Source organism: Haemorhous mexicanus, chromosome 23, assembly GCF_027477595.1.
Source record: "Haemorhous mexicanus isolate bHaeMex1 chromosome 23, bHaeMex1.pri, whole genome shotgun sequence".
NCBI lineage: Eukaryota > Metazoa > Chordata > Aves > Passeriformes > Fringillidae > Haemorhous > Haemorhous mexicanus.
This window is the reverse complement of record NC_082363.1, coordinates 4,373,539-4,401,439: the sequence shown is the minus strand read 5'-3', so window position 1 is coordinate 4,401,439 and position 27,901 is coordinate 4,373,539. Positions and strand designations below refer to the sequence as shown.

The 27,901-nt window shown below is 46.3% G+C and overlaps 1 protein-coding gene across 6 annotated transcripts in view; it reads left to right on the top strand.

Moving 5' to 3' along the window:
• The window catches only part of CAMTA1 (calmodulin binding transcription activator 1), a 242,332-nt gene that overhangs the window by 115,406 nt on the left and 99,025 nt on the right, over positions 1–27,901 (top strand). For all 6 annotated transcript variants that reach the window (XM_059866816.1, XM_059866815.1, XM_059866809.1 and 3 more), the window contains one exon: positions 14,277–14,348. In XM_059866816.1, coding sequence (XP_059722799.1) covers positions 14,277–14,348 — 72 coding nt within the window. The remainder of the gene's footprint in view (positions 1–14,276; positions 14,349–27,901) is intronic.

Sequence of the window (27,901 nt, the reverse complement as noted above, 5' to 3'; positions counted from 1 at the left end):
TTCAGTGGCAGAAAAATGAGGCCTCTGGTCCACCAGAGGTCATGTGGGATGATGCCATGTGCTGAGCCTGGAGTCTGTAGCAGCACCCTGACACACAGGGAGGTGAGTGCTGCCCCATGCAGCACTGGCAGCCACAGACCAGTGATCCCTTCCCATCCAGGATTTGGCTGCTTTCTCCTCTGTAGTCACAAAACAGTTTCAATATTTCGTAAGAAGTCTGTCCACTTAGAATAAAGTAATTGATACAAGCAATTTCAGCCCCCTTTAATATAACAGATCTCAAGTGTGAAACCTCCTTACTTAATGATCAGCATAAAATAAAAGTCTTTTTTTAATGTTAGTTCTCAGTTAATTTTACAGTTCGGTTGCAGTGAAAATATCGTTAAACAGGGTAGCATTAAACTTTATACTCACTGGGTTCCCCTGCACTGCAAGGGAGAGTGAGTTGGTGTCTTGACAGCCACAGTCAGATCCAGCTTAGCCTGAGTCCATCCCTCTCTTTTCCTTGACATCATTAGAGATACACCTTTTTATTACAAACTCAACTTGCAAGCCAACCTTGACAGAAAGCTGCGATATTTTCACATTATGAAGCACACTCCAGCATGCTGAAGAGGCATCCCTCACATTAAACAGGTAATGGCTAATTCGTGAGGGGTGCACATGAATTTAAACACCAGCAAGGTTTGAAGGTCACCTTTGCTAACACTACATTCAGCTGTCCTGTTTATTTCAGCTCGGAGCTGGCACGAGCCCTCGGTGCTGGTCCGAAGGCTGTGCGGGCGGCAGAGGAGGAGGAGGATGAGTGAGCTGCCGGGAGGAAGCACCCGCAGCGCCTCAGCAGTGGTTCCCCACCCGCCTGCAAGGAGTTTTGAAGGGTAGGGAGTGCAGCTTTGTGCTGCTGACAAAGGACGGGATGTGGTTTCAGCTTCTCCTCCCACTGCCTTCCTGTCCTTCCATTAAGTGCGGGTTTGATTGATTCTGTAGTGAGCAGGCAGGAGTGTGCTTCCTTACCCGAGGCAAGGTTCCTAAACCCACACGTTTGCTCTTTCTACACCCAAACCAGGCTCTCAGCTAGACTGCATCAAAATGCAACATTGCCAGGTTCCTAAACCGACACGTTTGCTCTTTTTAAACCCAAACCAGACTGCATCAAAATGCAACATTGCCAGCGATGAGCTTGTGAAAATAACTGCAGAAGAGAATTTTTCAATTTGAAAGAGGGTTAATGCTGGAAAAGAAAATAAAATGAGGAAAGAAACTCTTGTTTGCTTAAACTGCATGAGACACAGTTGTTAGAGAAAGAAACATGAAACATTCTCTGGTAATTTGGGGAAATACAGGGGTTCTGGGAGTCAAAAAGTCCAGCCTCAGTCCTCTTTACAGAGCCATCATCCATGAGCTCTGCAGTGACCACGGGCTCCTTTCAGGGGCTGGTTTCCTCTGCAGGATTGTCTTTGTATTACTTTCAGACTCTTTATCCAATTCAGTTAAACATCCCTTCAAGATCTGTGTGTGGCAGAGAAAAGTTAAAGGAGCCTCCCAGTCCTAAGGGTAAACTTTCAATCAGAAGTAGCATTTGCTGTTGGTGGATTTGAGGGGACTGAAGGTTTTAAATGTGTTTGTCTGTACTCCTGTTGTGGAACTTGGAACCTCTTGGCTGTGGGGGTTTGTGATGAGTGGGATTCTTGGGCAGTTCCCTCCTATGAGCTGCTCTTCAGCACATGGGTAGGACCCAGTCAGTGTTTTGGGATAGACTGAGTCATTTCTCTGTGGAATTTGCAGTGTGCTGGGCCAAACTGGTGACAGAGCTGCTTATGGTGCCTGGGAGAACAACCCTGTCCTTCTCCCTGCCTGCTCTCACCTTAACGAGCCGATGTCTTCATTATCCGCCCTGCTGGTAATCTGCTCCTGATGAAGATTAATAGGGAAAATATTTTCTAAACACTTCTGTCTGCGTTTTCATTAATCTGTGCTTGGAAAATTAATCTTGTGGAGTGACCTGCAAAAGGTGTTAATTGCCATTTCAGAGGAGGATTTATCAAAAGTTTGAGGAGGTGCTGCAGCCAGTGCACAGCAGTGGCAGGAGTTCCAGAGGGACTGTCCCTGTCCTTCAGACCCCAGAGCTTAATGCAAGTAAAACCAATTGTTTTCAAAAGCTCTTTGGGGCAAAGTGCAGCCTTGGCTCTGGTGAGGGCCGAGTTCCTACCCTTTCAGGTTAGCAAGGAATTTGAGAAGGAATAGGTGAAAAATTTAATTAATGTCCATCCTTAATACTGTATCATTATTTTTGAAGACTGCTCAGATAAGGAAGTTTTGAAGAGTTTGTATTTTTTTACAGCTACCCATTATGAAATTTGGCATGAAAATGAAGCTGTGTGTTACATGAGTGGCTTCGGTGTGATGATGATTTATTGTCCACTTTTCCTTATGAAAGCCACTTGGTAAATTCCTTGTGATTTGTAAACCTACAGGCAGCGTATTGGATAGAGATGATGGATTGTGTGGCCGAGGGAACAGATTTCTGCCTGCCCATGGGACTCATTTCTAATGACAGTTTTGTGGTGTCAGTGGGAGGTTGGGAAGCAAGCAGCCTAGAATTTTCTGTTTTCTTCTGCTTTTCCTTGAATCTTCAACTTGGTTTCAGTAACGAGAGAAAATCTTGCTGTTCAGTTTTGTGCTGCAGCCAGTGCTCAGTCTCAGCAAAGCATTTTCTCTTGGCAGTGAACGAGCACATGCGTGTCTGTCTGCACCTTTCTCCCAAATGCTGAAAAACTTCTGCTTACAAAAATGCAACAAACACTGTTTAAATTGGCATGTGTCACTGTGAATCTTCTTGTGATTTGTCAGCACTGTGAACCTCTGGACACTGTGAGTTACCCATGAGAGCAGTGATCTCCTTTTGAGCTGCATTCAGCCAATGAACATTTTAGAAAGTGTTTCAAGTGTCCATGTATGGGTCTAGGTTTTGTAAGAGGGGACTCCTTTAAAGAGATGGCATTTCACCATTTCAGTCTTGAAAAAGGCTGAGATAGTCACTCATTTCATGTTCAAATGACATTTCAGTTCTTGCTCAGCACCATCCTCCAGCAGTTCTCTTTCCTGAGCCAGCTGTGTCCTTCTCTGCAGAAGGACAGAGGGTTTCCAGGATGCTGTTTTCTACAGGAGCAGGGGACAAGGCTCAGAGCTGCTGTTCCACACCCCAGACACACCCCTGCTGTTTTGAAGGAAAACCATCTTTTCTGTTGACATCAGCAAAGCTGCACTTTGTACTTGCAGTCAAGGGAAAAAATTGTTTGGGTTGAGCAAAATTCTGCTCAGCCATTGCCAGTAAAACACCCGGAAACCAAGAGGATGGAGAGAACAGACCTGATGACAAAAGCGTGGAATTGTCTCTTACGAGTCTCATGATCTTTTCTAATCACTGTCAGCCTTGAAGAAATGTTGTGAATGCTCTAATTGGCTGTGATGGGGAAGACAGAAGATTCCCTCTGCATGAGAAGAGGTGATGTACTAAAAATGATTCAGCGTTCTGTTTTGTCATGTAGCTCATCAGCGCTGTCTTGCTTTTATTGAGAAAATATGCAGAAAGCACTTTAGAAGCAAAACTGTTGAACATACCAGCTAATCACTTGACTTTCATTTGTCAATGCTCTGTGACTGCCAGGTCCCCTTCTCTGTGCACTGCCACCAGAGGCCGTGGGATGGTGGGACCCTGCAGCTGGAGGAGGCTGTGCTGGAGCCAGGCACTGCCCTGCTGCCACCATCACTCTCCACACAGTGTGGCCTGGGTGACCTCCAGTGATGCATTTGTGGGAGACTTTTCAACCCTCATGACCTGCTAAAGAACCTGCAATTCCACTCATGTGTTTTGTGAGCATTTTCACCAAAGAGTACAAAAGGTTGGAGGGAGATGTGTGAGATCCCATTACGATTCATTTGTGTGAAGCCTTGCATCTAATAAATCTTCAAAGCCCCCCAGATCTGTTATTAGATGCTGGTGACAAGTCATTTACAGTGAAAGTCAATTCCTTTGGGTCAGTTTGTGTGCAGGAGAAGTGGCAGTGACATCCCAAACAAGGGGCTGCACTGTCACAGTGGTGTCTGGGCACTGTGGTTGCAGCTGGGGAGCTGCAGGAGCAGGGTCCTGGCACAGGGAGCTCCAGGGTCTCAGGGCCAGGTGCTGGCTGGTGTTCTGTACATGGCAGGACTCCAGGTGTTTCTTGGAGGACAGTGCACTCAGAGGATTGCAGGGACAGCTCTTGGCAGGGCAGCCCTGCAGCCTTTCTGCCCCAGGCAGAGTGACCCAAAAGGAAGGAGTGGGATGCTCCAGACCCAAGGTCCATGATGCCACTGCCTCCTAGTCCCATTCCTGAAAGAATGCAAATAACTCATTGCCAATGTATAGACAGATCCTCTTTGGACAGCTGTACTTTGAATGCCAGTGATAGAAATCACCATTATTTTACAAGAAGAAAATTTGCTCTTAGCTTGCCATCTCTGTTTCTACCCTCCAGAACGTCTCAGGGCATATGGGAGATATTTGCTTTTGTATTTTGTATTTTCTTCCTCAGCTGTCCAAGTGACATAACTGTTAAATAGCTCTGCAGAGCTTTTCAGAAGGCAAAGTCCCACTGATAATGTCACTTCAGGTAAATCCCAGTGATGATGTCACCTCAGGTAGGCACCAGCAAGGACTCTGAGGTTCATACACTTCATATGGAGAGTACCCCCATTTTGTGTATCTTGCCATAGCAGACCCCTCCCAATGTTCATTATCTGTCATGAAAATGAGCTTTCCCTTCTCTGATAAAAAATTAATGCAAGTAAAACATTGACCTTTTCACTGCTTATTGAACGTCAGAAACACTCAGCTGTTTGCTGGTGGTGATCTTCAGTAAATTTTGGTGCCCTAGACTTGAGAAATTGCTGCTTTTCTGTTTGGGTTTTTGAGACAGAAATGAAATATTGATAAGTTGGTTGTAAGCTGTATAAACTTAGTATTTCTACAACAGCTTGTCCAGAAAGACATTCTTAAATGCTTGCTTACTGTAGCTCCTGCCATTGCTTGTGAGCAGTAGTGAGGCTGTAGGGATTTTAAATCAGAATGGGAAGATTTAGTATTGGCATACATAATAATTTGGTTTAGGTTGTGTAAATGCTTTTTAATAAAGGGATTCTCTGGAAGGAGGTTTGAAAGTCAGGTCCTTCTGAGTTTTGTATGCACTTGGATTCAATTATCAGAATTCAGGAGCTACTGAAAACCTTAAATGGCTTCCTGAAATGGGAAGGGAAGCTTCCCATATCAGCTTCCAGTGGAAGCTCCCTGTCTGGAGCACTCAGCCACTGCACAGCCCTGTGCTCTCTGCTCAGGCTGTGCAGAGCTGCAGTGGAGCTGTGCCACCTTTGCAAAGAGCCTGAAGTCAGGGATGGACATGTGTTGGTCATTGAGTCACTCACTGCAGCACCTACTGCTCTTAATTGTAAGCAAGTGGAGTAAAGAGAACAGGACCCAGAACCTGAGTCCTTTGCAGTGTGGGATGTCTGCAGATAACTCCAAGGCTGATTTTGCCCAAGGGGGGCTGCCGAAAAAAGATCCCAGCAAAGGTTTCTTGTCCATTCCAGCACGAAATTAATCCAAGATAAAACTGTATGTATAATTAATAGCTCCCAAAAGTTCTCTTAGACATTTATATATTTCCTGCAAGTTGGATTTGTTAGACTTGTCCTTATTTGCCTGTGTCAGACAGACAGTGAACATGTCAGACCAACGTCCCTCATGTGATCTGCTCATGCCCTGCATGCCCTGGATTGCTCCAGATGTGTCCTGTTTCTATTGAGTGTCTGCAGAAATACCACCTCAGCCTGCATTTCCCCAGGGCACTGTCACATTTTGTCTGGTTCCCCCATGCTGTGATGGTTTTTTTTCTTTCCCAAAAAAGAGAATCAGACAGATAATAACCGGGTTTCCCACTTGGGTGCAGTCTGCCCATGATGGCCATGGTGGAGGCAGCTGGGCTGGAGATGTGGTGCTGCTCTTGACACAGCCTTTCCTACCTTAGTCAAGTTTCCACCAAGACCAGCTCAGTAATCCTTCTTTTGTGCAGAGTTTCCCCAGATATAAAGATATTTTGACCCCAGTCTGTCTTCATTAGCCTCTGCCTGATCCATTCAGTCTCAGCCCCCCAGGAGCTGATGCAACCAACACAGACATTAGTGGTTCATACAGCTTTGTATCTGATTTTCCATTGATGTTGTAGGAGACATGATTAAAGCCTTCAAGTAAAGTTGCAGGTAAATCCTTGTTATAGCCCACCCCATTATTTTTTTTGTTCTCCTATTAGGATTTTAGGCATTTCTTTGACATTTTTATTGCCAGATTAGGAGGAAAATGCTTGACTTGTTTGCAGTGTTCTCATTATATTGTCTTTCTAACATTTCTAAAAGAGAATAAATATAAAATACTTCTGTGTATTGTGTCATATTTCAGAGTGACATTAATACACTCCATGATTTTCCAGCCCACAGTTCTCACTGTGTGGTAACAGTCAGGAAGCTCTTGCACAGGGTGGTGTGGGGTGGCACAGGCTCTGTGGGTTGATGGTGTTTAGGGACCCAGGTAATGCCTGTCCTGTGGGTTTTGTATCCCAGTGGAGAGCCATCTGGGCAGTGTTGGTTTGGAACATGGGCCTGTGGAGTCAGAGCAGTCTCTTGTACCACTTTTCCTCCTAATAACTCATATCAGGGATGTTGGGAATGCTCTTCCCTTAGCTGAAAGTTTGGGAGCCTGGCTGTCATGTGGAGCATGTGTCACCCAGAATAAGAGCCTAAATGAGAGATGTGGGACTCCAGGGGCTCTTCAAAATGCAGTTTATTGTATCCAAGGTGTTACAGCAGTTCAGGGTCATGGGTGACAGAGCTGTGCCCACAGCTGTCAGCTCCAGCTGCAGGCAGGCCTGGAGACCCTTTAATTTTGGTTACAGTGCATTATATACTTTTCTTTGCTGAGCATCTTCATGCAGTAGAACCAATCTATACCTTAACTTTTACCTATAGCCTATCATAACTACTGTAATTACCATATTCATGTTACTCTTCTCCAACCACTAAAAGTCAGTACATTACAGTTTAAGCTAGAAGTTGTTTTTCAGTTTTCTTGCAGTGGAAAATTCTGAGACCTTTTTTCTACTTGCAACATTGGCAGACTTGTTTGCCTTTGCTATCTTTCTGCTTGGTAAAAATATCTTCTTGTTTGAGGTGGGTTCTAAGCCATAAAACCCCCTTCTAACTAACATATTAGTTATCCAGTAAGACTGGCTCAGCAATTCTTTTCTTCTACATTAAAACTTGCTTCCATCTCTATTTCAATCTCAGCTTCTACATTCAAAAAATGTTCTGCCAAGCATACATATCTGTGAGACTTTTTTGTCAAACTTTCATCCTTCCCAACAACTCAGATCTGCTCTCAGTCATCCCTTGCACACAGCTGTCATCAGATGCTCTGTCCACAGAGCTCGTGCTGCCCTGTTTGTACCCAGCTCCAAATGGGTCACCTCCCTCTGAGGTGAGTCCCTTTGAGTTTAGGTAGTGGAGGTGAATGTGGGAATCCTTCCCAGTGAGAATTCCCATATTCTGCACACCTGGTTGAGCACAGCCTGCTTGGAACTGTGTTACAGGGTTTTTTTGGGTTTATCATGTCATTCACAGTATCTCCAAGAGCAGCTACAGGTAGTGCTCACACTGTGTAGCCTCTGTCCCACAAATCAGTGATTTCTGCTCAGCCTGGCTCCTACCCCTCACCTGAAATACCTCCCAGGTCTCCAGAAAACCCTGGAGATTATTCTGGAGTATTCAGGCTGGTGACACAGCCAGGCTGGGAGAGTCTTTGAAGTACAGGAAAGCAATGGGCAGGACTACTGGGGAGTGGGATGCTGCAGGGTGCCCAGGTGTGTTATCCTCATCAGCACCCTGCAGGGGGTTTTATGACTGACAGTTTTTGGGTTCAGTTTGAGCAACATGGGTAGCAGGGAGTGAGGTGAGTAGTAGGAAGCCTTCTGCGTCAGATGAGGAGGTGGATATTTCATTACTAATTGGCCATGACTGCTGGCCCTAGGAAAATTTTGAGCTCTTGGAAAGCTTGTAATCTGTTCAAGGATCCAGTGCACATTCCTGGCTCGAGCTGCTCATGAGGGAAAGTGATGATGTTTTCCTCCTACATCTCACAACTTTGCCCCTATCCAGGCAACATCCCTCCATTACGCTTTTCACCCAGGCCAGGGTGATTAAGCACTTAAATTGATTAATCAAATTTCTTGTGATGAGAACTACTGTCATTCATTAATCTGAATGGGATTATAAATAAGAGCTGGCAGAGAAGGGAGACAAACATGTTGACAGATAGACCTGCTGCTTTGAATACAAATCACACCACTGCATCTGGAGGGTCTAAGCTCCTGGCAGCCTCGGGATAGAGCTTCCCTAAAGGTAAAATTAGGCTAAGATTAAAGTATCCCTGTATTAATAAAGAAATATGCATTTATGAAGAGGCAGGCACTGCAGTGGGGGTATGGGGATGCATACCAATGATCCTGCAGTGGGCTGGGCAATGGGTGTTGCTGCCTGTGGAAGCATCAGTCCCCATGTACGCCGATTTCTGTCGTTAAGCCAATGTCATTAGAGGATTCATTTCTAACAGTGAGAAACTGAAAACCTTGCAATCCTTGCAGAGACTTCAGAACCCCACAACCCACGCAGGGTTTGAAAAAGAACCCATTAAACATTTAAATATTTCATTAAATATTGAACATTTCAAAAATTGCTTTCTAACGAGTCCCGAGGTAAACAGAACAATATTTGTTAACAAAAACCACCAGAAGTGACGAGGTCCTGCAATGCATTGGCTGTGTAACCTCTCCTCCCTTGATTAACCATCACAGGAGAGCCCTGGGCTCAAGTCCAGGAACTCTTACCTGGGTATGGCTGCCAGTGACATCGAGGGCATATGGGGGGGTTTGAAATGTGTCAGGAGAAGAACTGACAGGATTAAACCCGAAATGCCTGCACCAGGCTGAGTGCCTGCACAGCAGGCAGTGCCCAGGGCTGCACAGAGCTGTGCTGTGATGCCACAGCTGAAAAGTGAAGGGTCAGGTTCTCTGGGTTTTGCAGCTGCCTAGAAATGTTAAGAATGTTTTTGGGATCTGCTGTCAGTACCAGGCACTCCTTGCCCAACCTGGCAAACTGTAAGCAATTGCTTAAGTTCTGTTGACATCGATAAAAGGCGAACCTTGCCAGCAGCGTGTCTCAGCCCAGGCTGAGATCTGAGCACGTGGTTTTGTGCTTTGCTGAATCAAAGTTGCTATTTATGAACGTCAGAGGAAAATCCAAACCTGTCTAATATCTGTGTTTCTCCAAGATGATGAGTGAGAAAACACGGTTAGCAGCGTTTTGGTTTTGATTTGCAGCAGTAATGGGAAATTTTGGATGCATTCCTATATTATGACACAACTTAAGTCCAAATAAGAGCTCTGGTGGCAGTCTTGTGGTCCTGGGGATTCCCCAGGGTTCAGACATGGTTTCCCCTCCCTGTTTGCTGCTTTAAAAAGCTGAACTGGGGCCAGTCTGGACGGGGGAATATTGAGAATCTCCTGTCGCCTCTGTGAAAAACGCCAACCACTTGTTTTTAAAATTTTAAAAGGTTAATAGTAATAAAATGGTTTGTAAAATAGTAATAAAATGAGAGTAATAAAAATTTGGACAATTTGGATTAGGACAATACAAGACAAAAACAAAGAGTTACAGACAGTCCAGGTACGTGTGCTGGTTACAGCAGGCAAGGGTGAGAGCAGAGCATGGTTGGGCTCAGATGCAGCCTCTGCTTCAGGAGACCTGTACCCTGTCATCAGGATGCTGAGAGGAACAAAGCCAACCCCTCTCATGGCTTTCCACGGAGGTTTGATCCATGGCAGCAGTGCTGCTACTGCCAGCAGTGTGCTGCTCCCTGATGGAAATTGGTGAGGAAGCTCTGGAGTGATCAGTAATTACAGAGGGATGTCAGAACCCAGGAGATTCCTCTGGCTGCCCTAGAAGACTCAAGCCCCTGCCCAGGGGGCTCAGAGACCTTGGCACAGAGCCCCAGACCCCTGTGCCTTTGATTTAGCCCTTGGAAAAAACAATTACCAACTTTATATGAAGAATTACAAGCCACAAAAGTTAAAGTAGAATGATGGTGAATTTATCACAAAGTGAAAAATAGATTTTTTAGCACAGAAGTTCAAGGAGCAAAATAGAAGAATCTAAGTGTGTCCAGCCTTTCTCCTTCTTCTTGGCCTCCATCTTCTGCTGTGTTATTAGCACTTTTAGACTGGTTTAGAGTAGAAGCTCACTGTCTAACATAGGTGATAGGTATTGGGAAGTTACTGTAAATATTGTACACTAGTTTTTAGTACAAAAAGATAACACTGCCCTGGGGGCAGGCAGAGTGCCTCTGTCTGACCTGCTGAGCAGACCCCAGCTGAACAGGAGAAAAAATCTTATAGATGAGATACAATAAACAACCTTAAGATGGAGAACTGAAGAATTCAAACTCCTTCTTCGACCGCTGAGCTAAGAAAAAAAACTTTCTAACCTATGTCGAAGTCACTCTGACCAGCTAAAAGTCCTGAGAGAGGGAGATCCCAGCAGCAGGGGGATGTACCAGGGAGCTGACCAGCTGCTGGGCTGAGCACGTGTTGCCCAGTGCCACCATGGAGCCAGGAGAAGAGGGCATGGTCCTTTTCTCCCAGTAACCTGCACAGATCCTGCTCCTGCTGTCCAAAGGCTGCTGGGCTGTTGAAAGCTGAAGCCTTCCCTCCAGAAAATTACTCAAGTATATTTTAATAATGTACAGCCATAGGTCTTACGTGATTTGTTCTCTAAAGATTGATTTAGCTTCTTATTAAGGGAATTGGGAATTCAGTGTGAAAATCTGAACAAAATCTAGGCGGTTTTTAGGGTTTTTAAAATATCCACTGGTGTAACTCACCAGGGAGAAGAATTTCAAAGCCTGTCCAACCCTATCTTGAATTTTTGATTCTCTTGCTTTCTTAGTTCCATTCCCAAGGTATGCTTGTTAAGAAAGAACACCTCAGCATTATTGTATTATTTTTAAATAAGCCACAATCACTTTAAGGAGCTCAGGATAAAAAAAAATCCACTAATAATTTGATTTTATATTCCCCCCCCACCGCCTTCCTCCAGTTTTCAGAAGTTTGGTAATGCCAAATGTGCACTGCATACAAATGGCAGGGCAGGCAGCTGTGATTGCACACTCTCCCCTGCTGCCCAGAGAAAGCCTTTCCTCTTTAATTACCCCTGGAATTGTAAAGGGATGAGCTGCAGCAGAGCTGGCAGAGCCAGACCCTCCAGCAGCAGTGTGTGTGGCTGCTCAGAAGGTGCCTGTAGCTGGTACCTGGGGCAGGTGGGGGGGGTCTCATCCCAGGGAGCTGCACAGGAGGGATCCCCACGGTGGCAGGACGTGGTTTGTGCTCAGGGCATCCTTGGCCACAAACACAGGGTCATCTCCAGGCACAAGGACACACTCCCTGATGGGTGATGGGACCACAGGGCCACCTCCATGGGCACCCACAGCACCCCCACAGCTGGGTGTCCCTTGGCTGCTGCTGCTCAGGGCTCCTCTGGGGTCAGGCTGATGCCAGTGTTCTCCACACAGCAGTCAATGAGCTGCTGAGGTGGGGTTCCTCCTCACACTGCTCCAAAATGCCTTTTCTCTTCTCCTGGAGATTTTGTAAACTTAAAAGAGAATCATGAAAAAAAATGTTCTCCTCTGTCCAGCCCATTAATTCAGCCTGCTCAGGACAGAATTAACCTTGGCAAGCCTTGCAGAGGAGAGAGTCGTTCTAACCTTAAAAATCTGCTGATTAAAGCTGGTTTCTGGAATTCGATTTCACTTAATGCATTGGCTGAGTGCCCAGCCTGGCATTAACATCTCCACAGACACACAGGCCTCTGCAGCTTTTACCTTCCCACTAAAAAATAATTTAAAAAAAATAAAAGAAAACACATCTAATAAAACCCCCTTTGCCTGTTTTGAGCAAGAATTTATTTTAAAGGCTGCTTTAGCTAAAGGTATTCCTTCTGCCCTGGCTGTGTGTCTGCTCTGGCTGGCCAGGGTGGTAATTCCACTCTCCTCATTAGGTGCAGAGGGGTGTTGAGCTGCCTGGTTGCTCAGCAGCCCTGGGCCATCCCAGGGCCAAAGGCAGGGGTCAGCAGATCTGAGTGCAGGAATATCCTGCACCCACCTCCCCACAACCCCCACGTGCTGAGCTGCAGATTGTGTCACCCACAGAGCTTAACCCATTAATCTTGAAAATCCTCCAAACCAATGACACACAGATTTCCCAGGTTTCTATTTATATCCTCAACTTTTTCTTATGCATTTTTACCCCAAAATTAATGTCGTTTTTATTGCTGTCATCACTCATTTTGTGTGCTGGGCTCCCAGGGTCTGTTTCACCCCTGCAGTGTTGCTCTGCTGCTGTGGTACCTCTCTGTGCCTGTGGGGACAATCCCTGCTGGCTCTCCAAGGCCAGGAGCTTGCTCAGTGTGTGGGTCTCCTTCATCCCAGCTGCCCAGGTTAGGACATCCAGCCTAAAAACATCCATCCAGGGAGGAAAAAAAAAAAGAAAATAAAAATTTAAGAAATCCCTTCTGCATCTTGTGTGCTTTTTGAACTCTGTGAGCTGTTAGGATTTTTTTAATGGTTTGCTGAAATGTTGAGAACCAGTTTCATGAAGGTGGGAGGCTTTTGTGTGATTCATTATTGACAGCTCTAGAATTATCTGCGAGACAGCTCTGGAGAGGGAGGGCAGAGCTGCCGCCTGCTGTGCCCCACGAGCTGCACAGAGCCCAGCCTTGGCTTCTGTTTTAATCAGGGCAAAGTTTCGATCGACTCCACAGCAAATTGGGGTGGGAAGCAAGTCAGGGGGGGCTGGAATAGATTGTTACATATCTCACAAGGTGGTCCCTGGCTGCTGTGAGGCTGCTCCAGGCACCAGAGCAGCTTTCCCACCCTCGCTGGGGAGCTGGTTGGACTGGGAGATGCTGCACCTCTCAAGCTGCTTTCTGGAGTGGGGGGACCTGCTCTGAGTCAGCAGAACTGAACCCTGCAGTCCTTTCCATGCAGCCCCCAGTGCCATGTGCAGGAGTCACTGTCAGGGCAGCTGTTCTCCAACCCTCGGGAGGGATTTAAATGTTAAGCTTTTCTTTGGATTATTTTCTGCAGGGCTTTTTTCCTCCTCTGTTTTTCTTCCCTGCATTTCAGTGTGTAGAATGTACCCTTGACACATTTTAAAAACATTATTAATCTTTGTCATTTCTGTTTTAAAAATAACTCAGTGATAGCAGCCAGTCCTTAAATCCTGTTTAATTCAGGCCGACCTTGTGAGCAGCGATCCTGGGGAGGGGGGACTGCTGCAGCCTCCCATGTGCTCACTGAGTGCACATGTCCAGCAGCACAGGCAACCCTCTGCACTCAGGATCTTTGCAATTAAAACCAGTTCTGTGGGTTTGGGTTGGCACTGGGCTCGGTTTCCAACCAAAAAGTTTTCACATAGTGGAAATGTGGGGTTTTTTCATGCAGAAAGAATTCCTCGGCTTTGCTGATTTCAGTTAATCAGAGAAGTAGAATTCATTTTAAAAAAACCTCAAAAAACAACAAAACAAAAAAAACCCACACAAAAACCCCTCAAACAAACAAACAAACAAAAAAAAAAGAAAGAAGAAAAGAAATGAACTATATTTTGGCATTTTGCTGTCTAAAATATCTGACAGCAATTTCTTCAGTTTACAAACACAATGTTTTCAGTTGAAATACCCAGGAGATAAACCATGGCAAAAGAGATGAACGTGTTGTATTTGCCAAAAAAATAAAACCACGATGGAGCAAAGATTCAAAGGCAGCCCCCAGCCCAGCCCTGTCTGTGCCGAGGTGCTGAGCAGGGAGCCCCTGTGGCTCTGGCCACAACAGGGTGGGCACCCTTGGGTGGGGGTAGCATGGCAGGGACTGTCAAGGAGGGGCTTCTGTGACCTGGAGCAAAACTTACAGTGCTGACACCACAGTGCTGTGCTGTGCATCACCAGCTATGCATCACCAGCCCCAGACCCAGGGCAGAACAATCTCCTCCATTTGTGGGTCACTCTGCTGCCCCATCCCCAGCACAGCCTCTCGGGATGGTTCCTCCACTAACCTGACTCTGCTTTCTCTCTTTTTGTGTCCCCAGTGCCTGTATGGCTGCTATGTCCATTCCTCCATCATCCCCACGTTTCACAGAAGGTGCTACTGGCTTCTGCAGGTAGGATGACAACGAGTTCTCTCTCTGGGGTCACCTGGTCAAGCTGCTGCAGCCACGTTCAGCTGCTGCCAGGGGGGAGATCAGCATCCTGTGTTCTACTGTCTGGGGGATTTTGTCTGTCTGAAAGGGAATTGGGTCTTTCACTTGGATGTCTCTGTTTGGAGGGATTGTATATTTTCTCTAGCAATATGGAGCTGATGCCAGCTCATGTGTTCTCTAAACATGCAGTTGGCTCAAGTGAGACTTTCTGGAGGTTTCTGGTTGTGTTGTTCCATCCTGAAGCAAGGCAGGAGGCAGAGAAGTGAATGCTGCACAAGCATGCTGTGGTGTGGGGGAGATATCAGCCCTGGGCTGTGCTTGACTTTGAGGAGAACCCTGGGGCTGTGTTTGAGTTTGGGGTGAACCTTGGAGCTGGCCCTGAAGTGGATCTGCTTTCCTCCAGTGAGATATTTAGTCTCCAGGGAGTATTTGAAGTCACTCAGTGATTTTTCTTCTGGCTGTTGTGAGAACAGCAAAGTCCCAGGAGGAGTCAAGCCAAATTTTCCTCTTATTTACACAGGGTTTGGGCAGCTCCCCTGGGGCTGTGGGGGTGTGTGAAGGATCTCATGTGGGAATTTGCCCGGGGGGTGTTTGCTGACCCCACCTTTGAGGAGCTGTTCACATTCTTGACTGGTTACTATGGTGTACAAAGTGGAAGTAATTTGTTTTCTTTCATTATGAAATGGTACTTGACACGTACTGTAAAAATATTGTTTTAAAGATTAAACTCCCATGGTCCTGAAAACAAACAAGTCTGAGGAAAGTGACATCTGTTTCTAGAAGCAAATGGAAAAGAATTCCTGTTTCTCCCTGGTTTTGCAATTGCACTTCCATATTAAAAAAGAAGGCACTGCTGCTGTCACTGGGGCAGGACAGACCCCTCACAACCCACGGAGGATGGTGCCCACACCATGGACATAATCAAAGGAAACACGCAGCAGATGTCACCCTCCTCTGTGATATCTCTGTGTTCTCAGCTCTGTTTGCATCTGTGGCATAAAAATGCTGTGTGCAAGGAAAGAGGAGATGCTTGGCTGCCGTGGTGGGAGCAGCACTGCACCTCTCAGAGGAGAATTGTGGCTCCTCTGAAAACACAGCGTGACTGCATCGATCCTGTTCTTTCACAGCTCCCCTGGCTGTGCTTGTCCTCCTCGAGAGCTCCTGGCCCCAAAGGTCACCTCTCTCCCCTTCGTTTTTGAGTTTTGTATTACTTTTTCTCATTGTGATGTGCTCCCTAGAAGTGCTGCTGGCCCTGGCTGCTGTGGCACTCAGCCAGCATCTCCCTGATGGGTTGCACTGCAGCACTGTAGGATCTCTGAGCTGTCCCCAGGGTCTGGCTCTTCACGTTCACAGGGTGTGCATCAATGTTTAGTCATTTTCTTTGCTCTGGTAATCACTTTTTATCAAGAGGATGGGAAGTACATTTCTTAGAAGCCTATTTATAAAATGTGCTGCGGGACATCTCACTGTGGCTGTGGTAGACTGGTATTCCTCAACAAGGACATGCTGTGCCTTGGCTGTGGGAGGAAGAGGGGTCTGTGATTCATGGCAGCATCTCCAGGCACTAACGGGCATCCTTCAGTCATGCGCTCAAGGTTATGCAGCCAGCAGAAAGGAGCTGGCCAAGAATAGATGACACTTCTCTGTCTCTGCACACTGCTTGTGTTCAGCTCCATGGTGAATTCAGGAGCAGTGACACCAGAGAGACAGAAGGTGTTTTGTGCATCTCCTTCAGAAGCTTTCACTTCAACAGCGCTGGTAAATGAGTTTGGTATTCAAAAATAGGTATAGCCAGGGCAATGTGTAACATGTTTAGCTTTATAGTTCACTGAGGCACATGGGTGACTTTCCCTTTTTTTGGGGAGACATGCAGCACCTTCCTGGGACTCTCTCTGCTCTCTCTGTGCAGTGTCTGGTCAATGGGGAGTAAAAACAATTAGTCTGTGATGCCATCTATGTTTATGGGATGATCTTCCTCCAAATCCTACTGTCAGGTTAGATGTTGATTAAAAATCCCCACACAAATGTTCTTGATCTTTTCTCCTCACATTTTCAGTGTAAAGGCCAGGACTCCAACCAGCCACAGGGACTCACAGCCTTTCTCATGCATTTACATGGCACCGTGGCCATTAATTATATGGTGATGTCCAATTTCTTACTTAAACAACTTTGTGTTGTCATTTAGGATTGACATGATGTGCATGATGTGCCTGCTCCCTGCAGACTGGTCAGAGGGATGAGAAATGAGAACCAGTCATCTGGAACTGCAAGATTCAGTTTTCTGGGTCTCTGCTGGAAGTTCTTAGGCTGTTGGCAGAGACCATGGTGCTGGCAGCTGTGGCTGGGGTCTGCTGCATGGGGCCTCCACCTCTCTTTTCTGAAGGGGTTTCACATTTTTGAGACATTTCAAGCTTTCTTGATAACGGATTTTAGGTGCTGCCTTACCCCAAGGAGCTTTAATATTTGTAATAGGTGCTGTAACTGCCAAGCCAGCATTGACACGTTCCTGCTGGACATGGTCCAGACCTGGGCACTGGCAGCCTCTTGCATGGATGCTCTCTTGGCCACTCACTCTTGGGCCTGAATGAAGAAAGCATGGTGGTTTCCTACATTTAGTGCTTCTATTTTTCTTTTGATTATCTGATCTCTAGAAATATGAGATCATGCTGAGTGACACAGGCAGAAAAGAAGATGGGGATGAGGACGTGGGTGGCCTCTTCACAGATTGCTGGGGAATACCTCAGTAGAACTTCAGTTTTTTATTGTTTTCCATTCTTTGTTTGCTGGCTGTCTACAGTTCACTGAATGTGGAGCAGAGCTGCTGAAGTATTTTCTGAGATGTGGGTGATGGCAGGTCCCAGCCCCCTGCAGAGGCTGTGGCACAGCTGTGACTCTGAGTGTGTTGGTTTGTCACTGTCAGGACTCAGGCTGCCCATGTTAGAGCTTCAGCATACTACCAGATTTTGTGCCAATGGAAAAAGAAGAAGAAAACCCCCTGTTTGTACTTGTGCTGACTAATGGAGGCAAAATGTGGATTCTCAGACATGGATGATTTTCAAACATTGGCACAGCTGAGCAGGGAGATGCAGTGTTCCCTTCTGTGTGTTGGAAATTGGCACCCCAGGAACTGAAAATTAATCTGGCTGCCAGGCTTCTGGGCAGGCTGCTGCTTGCCAGGGTTACAGAGGCTTTGCCTTCACCCATGGCCTGTGATGGGCCCCTTGCTCACTCCCCCTCCTGTGCTGCACAGCTGCAGATGCTGAGCTCATTGGATGCTCATCGTGTTCCACCTGTAGCAGACACTGATGCCTCCTTTAGTGCTGCTGTTCAGGTGCTGTGGGGATGGGAGGGAATACATATTTTAAAAGTGTTGCCCTTTTTCTTAATTAAGAAGTACATAAACTGTGCTATAGGATCATGCTAAAAACTTGTAAATTTAGACCTCTTGGCCAGTTAAACAAATGAAGACTAACAAGCCTTGGAGAGGGGTGGCAGAGAGCTGTTTCACATTGCACATGCGTTAACTGCTCACTGAATAATTCAGAGCTGGTGCAGAAGAGTGGCAGTGGCACTGCTCTGGCAGGTGAGCCAAGGAAGCAGAGTGGGATGCAGGCTGAGCTAGGCAGGCACAGGGACACAGCAGAGCTCCACAGAGCCCTGTTGTAAATCCAGTGTTTGCAGTAATTGCTGAAATGTGATAATCCAGTTCTCTGGGAGCCTGGGGGAAAACTGCATTTCATCTTTATTGCTCACACACTCACAGGATGCTCCCAGCAGCCATGGAAGTCATGGAATACTTCTCTGTAGGGTAGGAAATGGCAGGAGAAAGTCAGGGACATCAGCAGTCATGGCAGGTATAATATCCAGGCAGGATGTCTGCCACAGAAGGAGCAAGTGGGAGATGCTGGGGGAGCACTGGTGGTGGGCAGTATTTGGGTAGTGGTATTTAATTACTGTTCCTGTGGTTCTCTGTGCACCAGCTGTGCCTTGCAGAGTATGTGTAAGCACTGATTGAATGTCAGAGGCTTTTGCAATATTCTCTCTTTACTCTGTTTTTTTTTTTTTCCTGAATTCTTCCTTCTGATACACTTGAATATTCAGCAGTTTATTACTATGAGTGTCTGCACTGATGCTTGATGCCCCCTGAGTGTGTTCCCTTCCTAAAATACATCTTGTCTGAAAGCTGTGGGCAGAAAATATCAAGACCTAAAACTCATTTAAAATGTTCTACATGACATCTGTCACTGTCCTGCATAAATTTACTGTTTGTTCTATATTTTTTTGCCATGGTTTTCCATTATGCCCTGAACAAGAGGAAGCCCTTCCCATTTATTTTTGATAGCACCCTGTCAGAGCAGCATTTCCCTCTCTGATCACTTGTGCTGTGCTGTGTCAGCAGCATCTCCTGCCTCCCTGGCTGGAGCAGCGACAGACAGCTTGAGGATTTGGGGCTTTTTCAACATAAATTGGAAGCATTACAATCTCATAAAATTTCTCAAGACTTTTGCTTAGTAATGGGTTTTTATTTTTCATTTGGGTAAAATAAAAGTGGCTGGGCAATAAAGCACAGAGAATGCTGTGCTGCACATGGGCACTCAGCTGGGTCCTGTGTGTTGGGGGGTGGGGTGGGAGCGAGGCCTCAGCACAAGGAGCCTGTGCATTTTTGCTAACAGGGTTGTAAACTGTTGCTGCTATGCTGGCACCTGTTCCCAAAGTGTGTTGTAGCCTGTGTGATGAAATGAAGTGGTGTGGAAGTACAGCAGAGCATGGTCTGTGGTACTGAACCACCTCCAGTGTGGCTGCACATCCCCAGCATGCCTGGGATACAGGAGGGTGTTCACAGAGCAGACTTGTGGTTCCTGTTCCCAGTGCCCTGTGTGCATGTGGAGCTCTGCTGGAGAGGAGACTGTGTGGGGAGACCAAACAGCAGTTCCAGGAGAGCAGGAGGGTCCTCTGAGTAGATTTAGCTCTGAGCTGCAGCAGCAGAGGTGCTTTTGGTACCAGAGGATGCAGCCGTCAGTCCTCTTGTGTTACCACTTGGCTTCACGATGCACGAGCATTTTCAGAGGATGAGGAAGTTGTGGATACCCTTTTCATGCTTCCTTAACATGCCTTTGGCTTTGTCTCTCTGAAGGATGCTCTCTTCTTTCCCTCCTTTCATCTTCTCACCAGCTCTTCTGAAGGCACTGTGCTCGTTGCTGTGTTCCTGCTGCTGCAGTCACTGGAACAGCCACGTCTCAAGATTTCCCATCATGTTTTTCAGGGTTCATTAAAGATCTGAAATACTCATGGAATTGGTGGAGCTGTGCAAAAATTATTGCTCAGTCCAACTGAAATTCCAAGGGTTCTGTGAACTCTTGTAATAATTGTCCAGTTTCATTATTTTGATTTTTTTTTTTTTTGGTCACATTCCTAACACACTGACTCCTGAAAGTGAATTTCAGAGAAACTGTGTAAGAGAAACAAAGGGTCCTGTGCATCCTGCTCCCAACCACCCTGTGGAGTGTCACAGAGAGCACAGCTTGTGCTGCTGGGGGAAGGACAAACACCTGCATTTGCAGCCATCCTTTCATGTGAGATAGTGAAAGTAAATCAGGATGTTGCTTCCATGAGAAACATTTTCCTGACAGAAATCTCCAGTAGATAACGTGGAGCTGTGGCTTGGGCTGGATCCCTCTGAACCAGAGACTCTGCAGGGTGGGTGAAGTGGGGCTGTGAGAGCAACAGCACGAACCCTCTGCTGATGTTCCTGTGAAGGGGAGGCAAAGAGGATTACAAATGAACTGGTGTGTCAAAGGCTGGAAATGTTTTAGCAGCAGTGCTTTATCTTTTGTAATGTTTTTATAAATTATTTATTAACACACTTGCTGCATTTTCCTGAGAAATTGGGTGGAAGAGCAGAATGTATAGATGGCAGACTATATTCCAGAAGAAAGACGCCTGTGATTAAAAAACAATTCCCAGCCCTTTCAAACACATAACTTTATTTTAGACAAGCAAGCTTCTATTTTTGTACTGCTCTCCACCATTTTAAAGAAAATCCCGGATCCGTTCCCTAGATATATGAGGAGACTGACGTTAATGCCAGCAAACTAAAAAGCAGTCAGAGTGCTTTAGTTGTTGCTTAAATAATCTGTTGTCATTTATAGAAGGGATGCATTTCCCAAACTGCTGGGGGATGTGCCTGGGTTGCTGATTGAGAGAAGTTCTGGCAGGGGCGACGGAGAAAAGGCCAAAACGTGTCCAACTCCCACAGAAAGGGAGAACAGCTTTGGTGCTTTCAGCTCTTGGTGGAAATAATGCCCTGTTTGCCCTGGGTGCTTGACCCAGGGGAGGAAAGCATTGGTGGAAATAATGCCCCATTTGCCCTGCATGCCTGACCCAGGGGAGGAAAGCATTTGTGGAAATAATGCCCCATTTGCCCTGCATGCCTGACCCAGGGGAGGGAAAGCATTTGTGGAAATAATGCCCCATTTGCCCTGCATGCCTGACCCAGGGGAGGGAAAGCATTGGCTCTGTCCCTCCTTGGGGACTGCAGCCCTATCATGCACCATAGCATGGCTGGGGGGCAGCCACAGAGTGCCTGCTTGTGCCTCCTCCAGCAGCTCAGCGTGAGCAGGAGCTCCTGCCTTACCTAAAATGAGTTTTGCCCCTGTGGGTGCCAAGGGACCCAACAGGAGGGGTGGGTGGGGAGCACCTGGGGACCCTGTGAGAAGCCTGCTGTCAGTGGGGAACATCAGCATCCCAGCAGGGACACCAAGAAGTGACACCACTGGAAGCAGGATTACTTGTGCTTCAGCGCCCACCCCTGTGATCTGCTGGGAAGACCCCACAGGGTGGGACTGTCATCCCTGTGATCCTGCTCTGGTTCAGGCCAGTGATGCTGTCACTGAGACATCCTCCCAGCAGGGATCGCAGCCATGCGGCAGCACAGCCCAGCTGGAAATGAAATCAAACCACAGGCTCCAAGACACTTATTAATATGCTCTGTATACTGAGGATTAGGCTTTTGGTGACACTTAAATTGAATTCTAATGCTATTTTGAAATATATAATATGCTGAATTTACTTCACCTCAGGTTTGAGTTAATGGTTTATTAAATTATGCACCTTGCAGTAGTGAAGCTGTTTCCTGGTGTAGGACACTGAGCCTTGCAGGAGCAATGCAGCAATTCTGCTGAGCTCACCCACGTCCTCCCTGGTCAATTATTAGGTCTGCAGGTGTCGGTGAATGTATTATAGCACTGACTGGAGTTTCACCCTCACTGGAGAGTTATAATTGGGGCTTGAGTTGGGAATTCTGTAGTGAAGCAAATTACAATTTGAGTTTAGAGATCTGGAGTTTGTTCTGGCGTGGGCAGCAGAGGACTTGAAGCAGATGCTGCCAAGGCTGAAGTCTCTCTTTCTAATGCAGGATATTTTTTCCTTTAATATGCAGTGTATTGGCCTGCAGTGAGTTACCTTTGTATTTTATTTGTTAAGGAACACTTTTGTAAGTGTTTTGGATAAATCACTTCCCAGGTGCCTGCAGGTTTGAGTGCTCTTCTTTCTATCCTCTGCCTTTGTAAACGTCTTGCTGATTACCCTGGTTGCTTTTATTCTCAAAATAATCTTTCATTTCTGAAGGAGTCTCTACTCCCTTTCTATCAGCTGGCTGCCTCAGCTGTCACTGACGTCTGTGCTGCCCTGGGTTAATGAAGCTGTGATGCCTCTTGTGTCTCGCACTGCCTCTCCATCCCTGACTCTCCATCCCTGTCACCTCCCACAGCTGCCACCTGATCCCACCTGGGACCCATCACTGCATCCCTCTCTCCACACCCCTGGTGATGTGGTGGGTCAGACCAGTGGATGGCAAAGTGGCTGTTAGACCCATGAATGCATACGTGGTGCACTGCCCTTAGTGAAAGGCAGTAAAGGGTCTTAAAAAGAGCCCCAAATTCATGGTCTGCACTATAAAATGCTGTGCTCACCTCTGAGGCTGTGGAAATGGGGTGTAGGGACCACAGCCTTAGTCCTCTGTGAGATTATGGTCTTCTTTAGTGTATTAATGGAGGGGCAAAAGCCAGAGGAGAAGGACCAACCTAAATGGCTTTTGCTTCTGAACAGGCAGCATTCCTAAGGGGATCATTTTCTGTGTCAAGGAAAAAGTGCACAGTTTTTATCACTGTACATTTTTTTCCATTAAACATCAGCTTTGCCTCTGCTCCTCGTGCTGCCGTGGGGCATGTGTGGTACAACTGTCTGCTGGCTCATGCTGCTTATTGGCCATGGGCAGCAAAGAAGGCATGACAGAGTGAAATAGAGGTTGAAGTTTTTATCAGTTTAAGGCACTGTAAAATCTCTTCTTCCCAGAAAAGTAGATTTCCCAATAATGTAACCAGGACAAAATAAGTCTTTGATTCACTGCATCTTCACACTGTTCTCCTTGTGGTATGGCAGAAGGGAATGGCTGCTCCCAGTGCTCCCCACAGTACCTGGTGCTGCCCTGGCCAGAGCAGTGGGACACACACAGCTCTGCCCTTCTGCTGAGCTCTCAACCATTCAGCTGAGCCACCACAGGCACTTTCTGCTGGAGAAGGGAGAGAGGAGGTTGTTCTCCCTGGTGAATGGTGAAGATTTGCACCATTCTTCAATTATCTTTGTTTGTGGAACTCTTCAAAAGCTGGTGCCAACAGTTCCATAATCACAGTCATTATTTCTGACTGCAGAGCACTGGTGTTTATTCCTCTCTGTAACTTAGACTTGAGTCACTTTCTGTAGGATTTTGCTGTTCTCAAGACACAGCACTGGTGTCTGAGTGTTCTGGGGTGCAAGGACCTTGTCAGGTTGGTTCAGCCAAGCATCTCAGGTCTTTCAACCCCTGTTGCCCAGCCCAGATGCACTCTGTCTGGTTTTCTAGTGTCCCTCTAGAGATACCTAATGCCTTTCTGAAGCATACCAGTCAAATTTTGCTCATCTCATGCTTTTGCATTTCCTTCAGCTGTCCTGCTGGGAATTTGCTTTACACGCCTAGTGTAAAACTTTATAGGAAAAGGAATCCTCATGGAAGATTCATCCCCTCCTTGGCCTGCAGTGGAGAATGGAGCCACAACATCATTTCTGCCATGAACAGTCTGAGCAAGATGCAGATCCAGCCCTGGCTCCTCCCGCAGCTCTTGGCACTGGCACAAAGAGCTCCAGCATCCAATACTGTTGTTCTTTTGGGTTTATTGAGCAATAAATCCATCACAAAAATATGCAGGAAGAAAAATGAATGCAACATCTCTCAAGGTCACTGGTTCCACAGAGAAGATGTGACTGTGTGGTGTGTCCTGTGACACAGCAGACACACGAGTCATGGGATCCACTCCCAGTCCTGTGTCCTCTTTTAATAAAAAAAAACAGCAAATAATCCTGTAACCTGCTACCTGTGCAGCTCAGCACTCTGATAAACAGTAATTATAACTATTATGGGATGCTGTCTCCTCTCTGCCATTTATTGACCTTTTCTTCAGTGTAATTTTCTTCTCAGGGGTCCAGGTAGCTCAGTATCCAAGGAAGAGCTGCCATGTGAGCATTTGGGCAACACAGCCACCAAGACCTGCTCAGGTGCTGAAAGGTGCTTGATTTTAGACTTGTTTAAAGTTTACATTATAGTGACAAATCTGGAAACCTCTGAGAGACGTTTCTTTCTGAGTTCTCCTTGTAGTTGTTGGGGAGAGAAGTTAAAAGTGTTGGGTGCTGGGATGCTGCTGAAAGGAGTTGACTAAAATAGCTTTTCTGTTTGTAATAGCATTTCAGATCCTAGAGCCTTTTCAAGCTCAAAGTGACCCGAAATCACTTGTTCAGGGAGAAACTTCATCCTTCCAGGGAACTGGCCCCTCATTTTTGGGTTTTGTAGAATCAGACAGGAAATTCCTTCCAGATTCAGAAAATAATGTGATCAAGTAAGTTTTGGAGGGGCAGCTCTGAATTTGGGAGAAGAGGCAGTGTCACATTTGGGTTTAAACAACAGTTTGCTGAAATTGTGTGAATTCACATTGTCAGCTAAGAATATAAATTGCTTTAAAATGTCACCTTCTTCAGAGCTTTCCTCTGTGTGAAGCAGACCTAGGCATTGCCTTCAGGCATGGCAAAGGGGAGATCATGTGTCCCCCTCCCCAGGATTTTCAGGCAGAGCATCCCTCCCCATAGCTCCCCACTGCCCCAGTGCTGCAGGGACTGGGGCTGTGTGGGCTCCAATTCCCACCCTCCCACTTGGGTTCCATGGCAGGAGGGAGAGGATGTGGAGTGGGCTTGATTGGAAAGTGCTTTTGCTTTTTCTCCTGAAGGATGTTTGCAGTGAAAACTGTACGTGAAATTTATTCTCCTCTCATATGATTCTGACTGGTTTTAGTGCACAAATTCTCAGAAGAAAATGTATTCAATAAAATTTGATGTGGAACTATAGCTCAGCAGAATCTTTTTTAGGAAATCCAGCTCTGGGATATTTATTTTGTATCTAGTTTCAGTTTTAGTGCCTATTCCTCCTGCAGATGCCCTCGTTAGCCTGCTAACAGCTCATGAAGAGTTCAGCCCCTCTCCTGCCCTCATTCTGGGCATTCCTGCAGTGCCTGTGGAGAAGGTTTGGGGGGAAGCACAGCTGTGTGCAGTGCTACTTAGGGCTGCTGCTGTTGGCTTTTTCCATAAACAAATCCTGCCTTTTGTTCATGAGGAATGCAGAGGGCTCAGTTGAGCAGGGGGGCTGAGCCTGAGGCAGGTAAAATGTTGCCAGGCTGGTGGACAGTGATGAGGCCAACGTGGTGTGCTTGGTTTGTAACAAGTCTGCTGGGAAATAGTCTTAGCAGGAAAATGCAATAATTCTGGATTTACTCTCCTTTGATGCTCAGCTTGCAAAAGGGGACAGCTTAGGGGAAGTAGGGAAGGAATCCAGGATGGCCACAATGAAAATTACAGAGTAGACTTGTGAGCCCCCAAAGCTCCTTGTGGGGGAATAGTGTCCCTTTGGGCTGTAGCAGGATGTGATCCTGGGATGGGTTAGTGTTGGTGTGTAGGGGAGAGGAGACAGAGTTCTTTCCAGCCTTTGGAACAATTGATAGTGATGAGCAAAATCCTCACTGGCCTCCTAATTTCCAACCCTTGTTCCAAAAGGTTTCTGTTTCTTTCCCAAAATTCCAAGCAAGCAGCACTTCCAGAGCCAGGTTTGTCCCACTGCCTCCTCCCAGCTGGTGCTGGGAGCAGTGTCCAGGATTGTGGTGCCTGAGCAGGCACAGAGTCACTGTTCAAACAGAAATCCCAAGGCTGAAGCCTTTGCTCAGTGTTTCAGGGGCACCAGGAATATTTCAAACAGGTTTCTGGTCCACTGCCCCCTGAATCACCACCTCCTCAATGCATTTTAATGCAAAGCTGGAGCCTCAAGGCAATCGAGAGCTTTTTCCTAAGGTTTAGTGATAAACTTGTGTCTCCTGTGAGTGAGCAATCTGCTGCTTCATCACTTCTTTCAATTTAGAAAGGAGTACACTGAAGCCCTCTTGCAAAAACATTTATTGTATCAAGCAAAACTGGAGGGTTTGGGTTCTACTTCTCTCGTAAATTTTTTTTCTTTACTTCTAGTGTTCTCATATCAGATTTTCACTGGAAAAATACTACCCAGAAGCATGGAAAATGGCATATGGCTCTATGAAATATACCCCCATCTAGGATACACCATGTTTTTATTTTGTGACAGTCCAAGATTCAGTGCGTGGCCTAAATATTGTGGCGTCCTATTTTATTTTTGAATTGTTGGATGGACTAGACACTATAGCTCATGGACAACACTACCATTTTTCCCTGTGGTTTACCCTTTTTCTAGATTACTGTCTCTTAGTTTCAAAACGGAACAGGATTTCTCCCTGGTTTATAAATTAGGGCCATATTCCAGCAGCACCCAGGAGTGCTGCCATATTTTAGATGGTGTCAGGATTTCTATTAAAAACCTTATTTTTCAGAGGTTTAGAGCTGAGCCATAAAAATTGGCTGTGTGTGTGTATAACAGCTGCAGCTCTGTCATGCAGAGGGGGTGCTAGCATGTAGCTCCTGCAAGCAGAACAAACCACACTTCCCACAGGCATTTATACATAGAGCTCTGTATTATTGTATTAAAACTCAGCGTAAGATTGTGCTAAGTTTTTATTTCAAACTTAACTGCTTGGAAGTCAGGAGATGCTCCCTTTGGCAGGGGTGTGGGAGAGTTGCCAGAGGGGTGCTGGGTCTCAGGGGGTTCTGATCTGAACCAGATCTTGAACCAGAGCTGTGAGACAGGACACAGTCTCTCTCTGACTAGTGGATCTGCTGATGGTTTTTACATACCTGGAGTGATTAGCTTTACTCACCGAAGTATATCTGGCCCACACAATAAAAATTGGTCATAAATATCTCTGTTCTACCAAAAGAGACCCTGAGAACAGAATTGCACCCAGGCTGTAGCTCTGATAATATCTACAAGCCTAACGTGGATCTGAACGTGTGTCATGGGTGGGTTTTCGTCTTGTGTTGACGTGTGAGTAAGATACCAACAGCCTTTTAATAGCCCTGCATAATGCTCACACCTGCTGCAGTATAATTTGCTGCATTTCTGCAAATAAGCTGGAGGGAGTGAAGAATATCATCCCACAGTGCCCTGAGCTCCTGTCAGAGGAGACAAACTGGCCCTGCACACAACTGTGGGGGTGTCTTTCCACTGCAGCTCCAGCAGCCACCGGGGTGCTTCAGGTTTGCAAACACCCAGATAATGAAGGACACAGATTCAAGTGTCAAAAACCAAAAAAATAACCCCACACACTCTGCAAGTCCTTGAGAACCTCACTGCAGCTTGATGCGTCTTCCGTGACATTTTGGCTCTTGTTGGCTTTCCATCTGCAGGAGTTTGATGTCAGTGTCACACAGGCCTGTCTTTAAGCTCATGTTTTTCTGTGTGATAAGGCATTCTGACCTTAAGTGCTGTTGGTCCGTGGTAATTCTCACCTCGAAATTCTGCCTGGTCAGATCTCTCAGGTGCTGTGGTGTGGTGAGCACAGCTCAGGCTGGTTCTGCTTTAAAACTCTCATTGAATTCCTGCCAGGAGCACATTTTTATCATCCTCTCCCCAGGTGCTCCATGGTATTTCCCATCTGAATTCAAACCTGGGCAGCAGCATTGTGTTGGCAGTGTAAGATGTCACAACAGGGAGTGTGGCACTATGGCCATGGGGGGGGGGTGTCCCACAGCTGACCCTGCTCCACCTCCCTTCAATGTTAACAGAGCTCAGCCACGTTCATGGGCACACCTGCACAGGCTTGTTAATTAATATCATGTTTTACATTCTATTTTAATAAAGCCTTTTCATTACAGAGCTTGTTCCCATGATAGGATAAATTGAAATTCTTTGTGAGATCATTATAATTAAGCTGTAGTGCAACGGGTAGGGATGTGTGTGTGGATACAAATTGAAAGAGGAGAAATTTAGGTTAATGGAGGAGATTCTTTACTGGGGAGGTGGTGAGACACTGGAAATG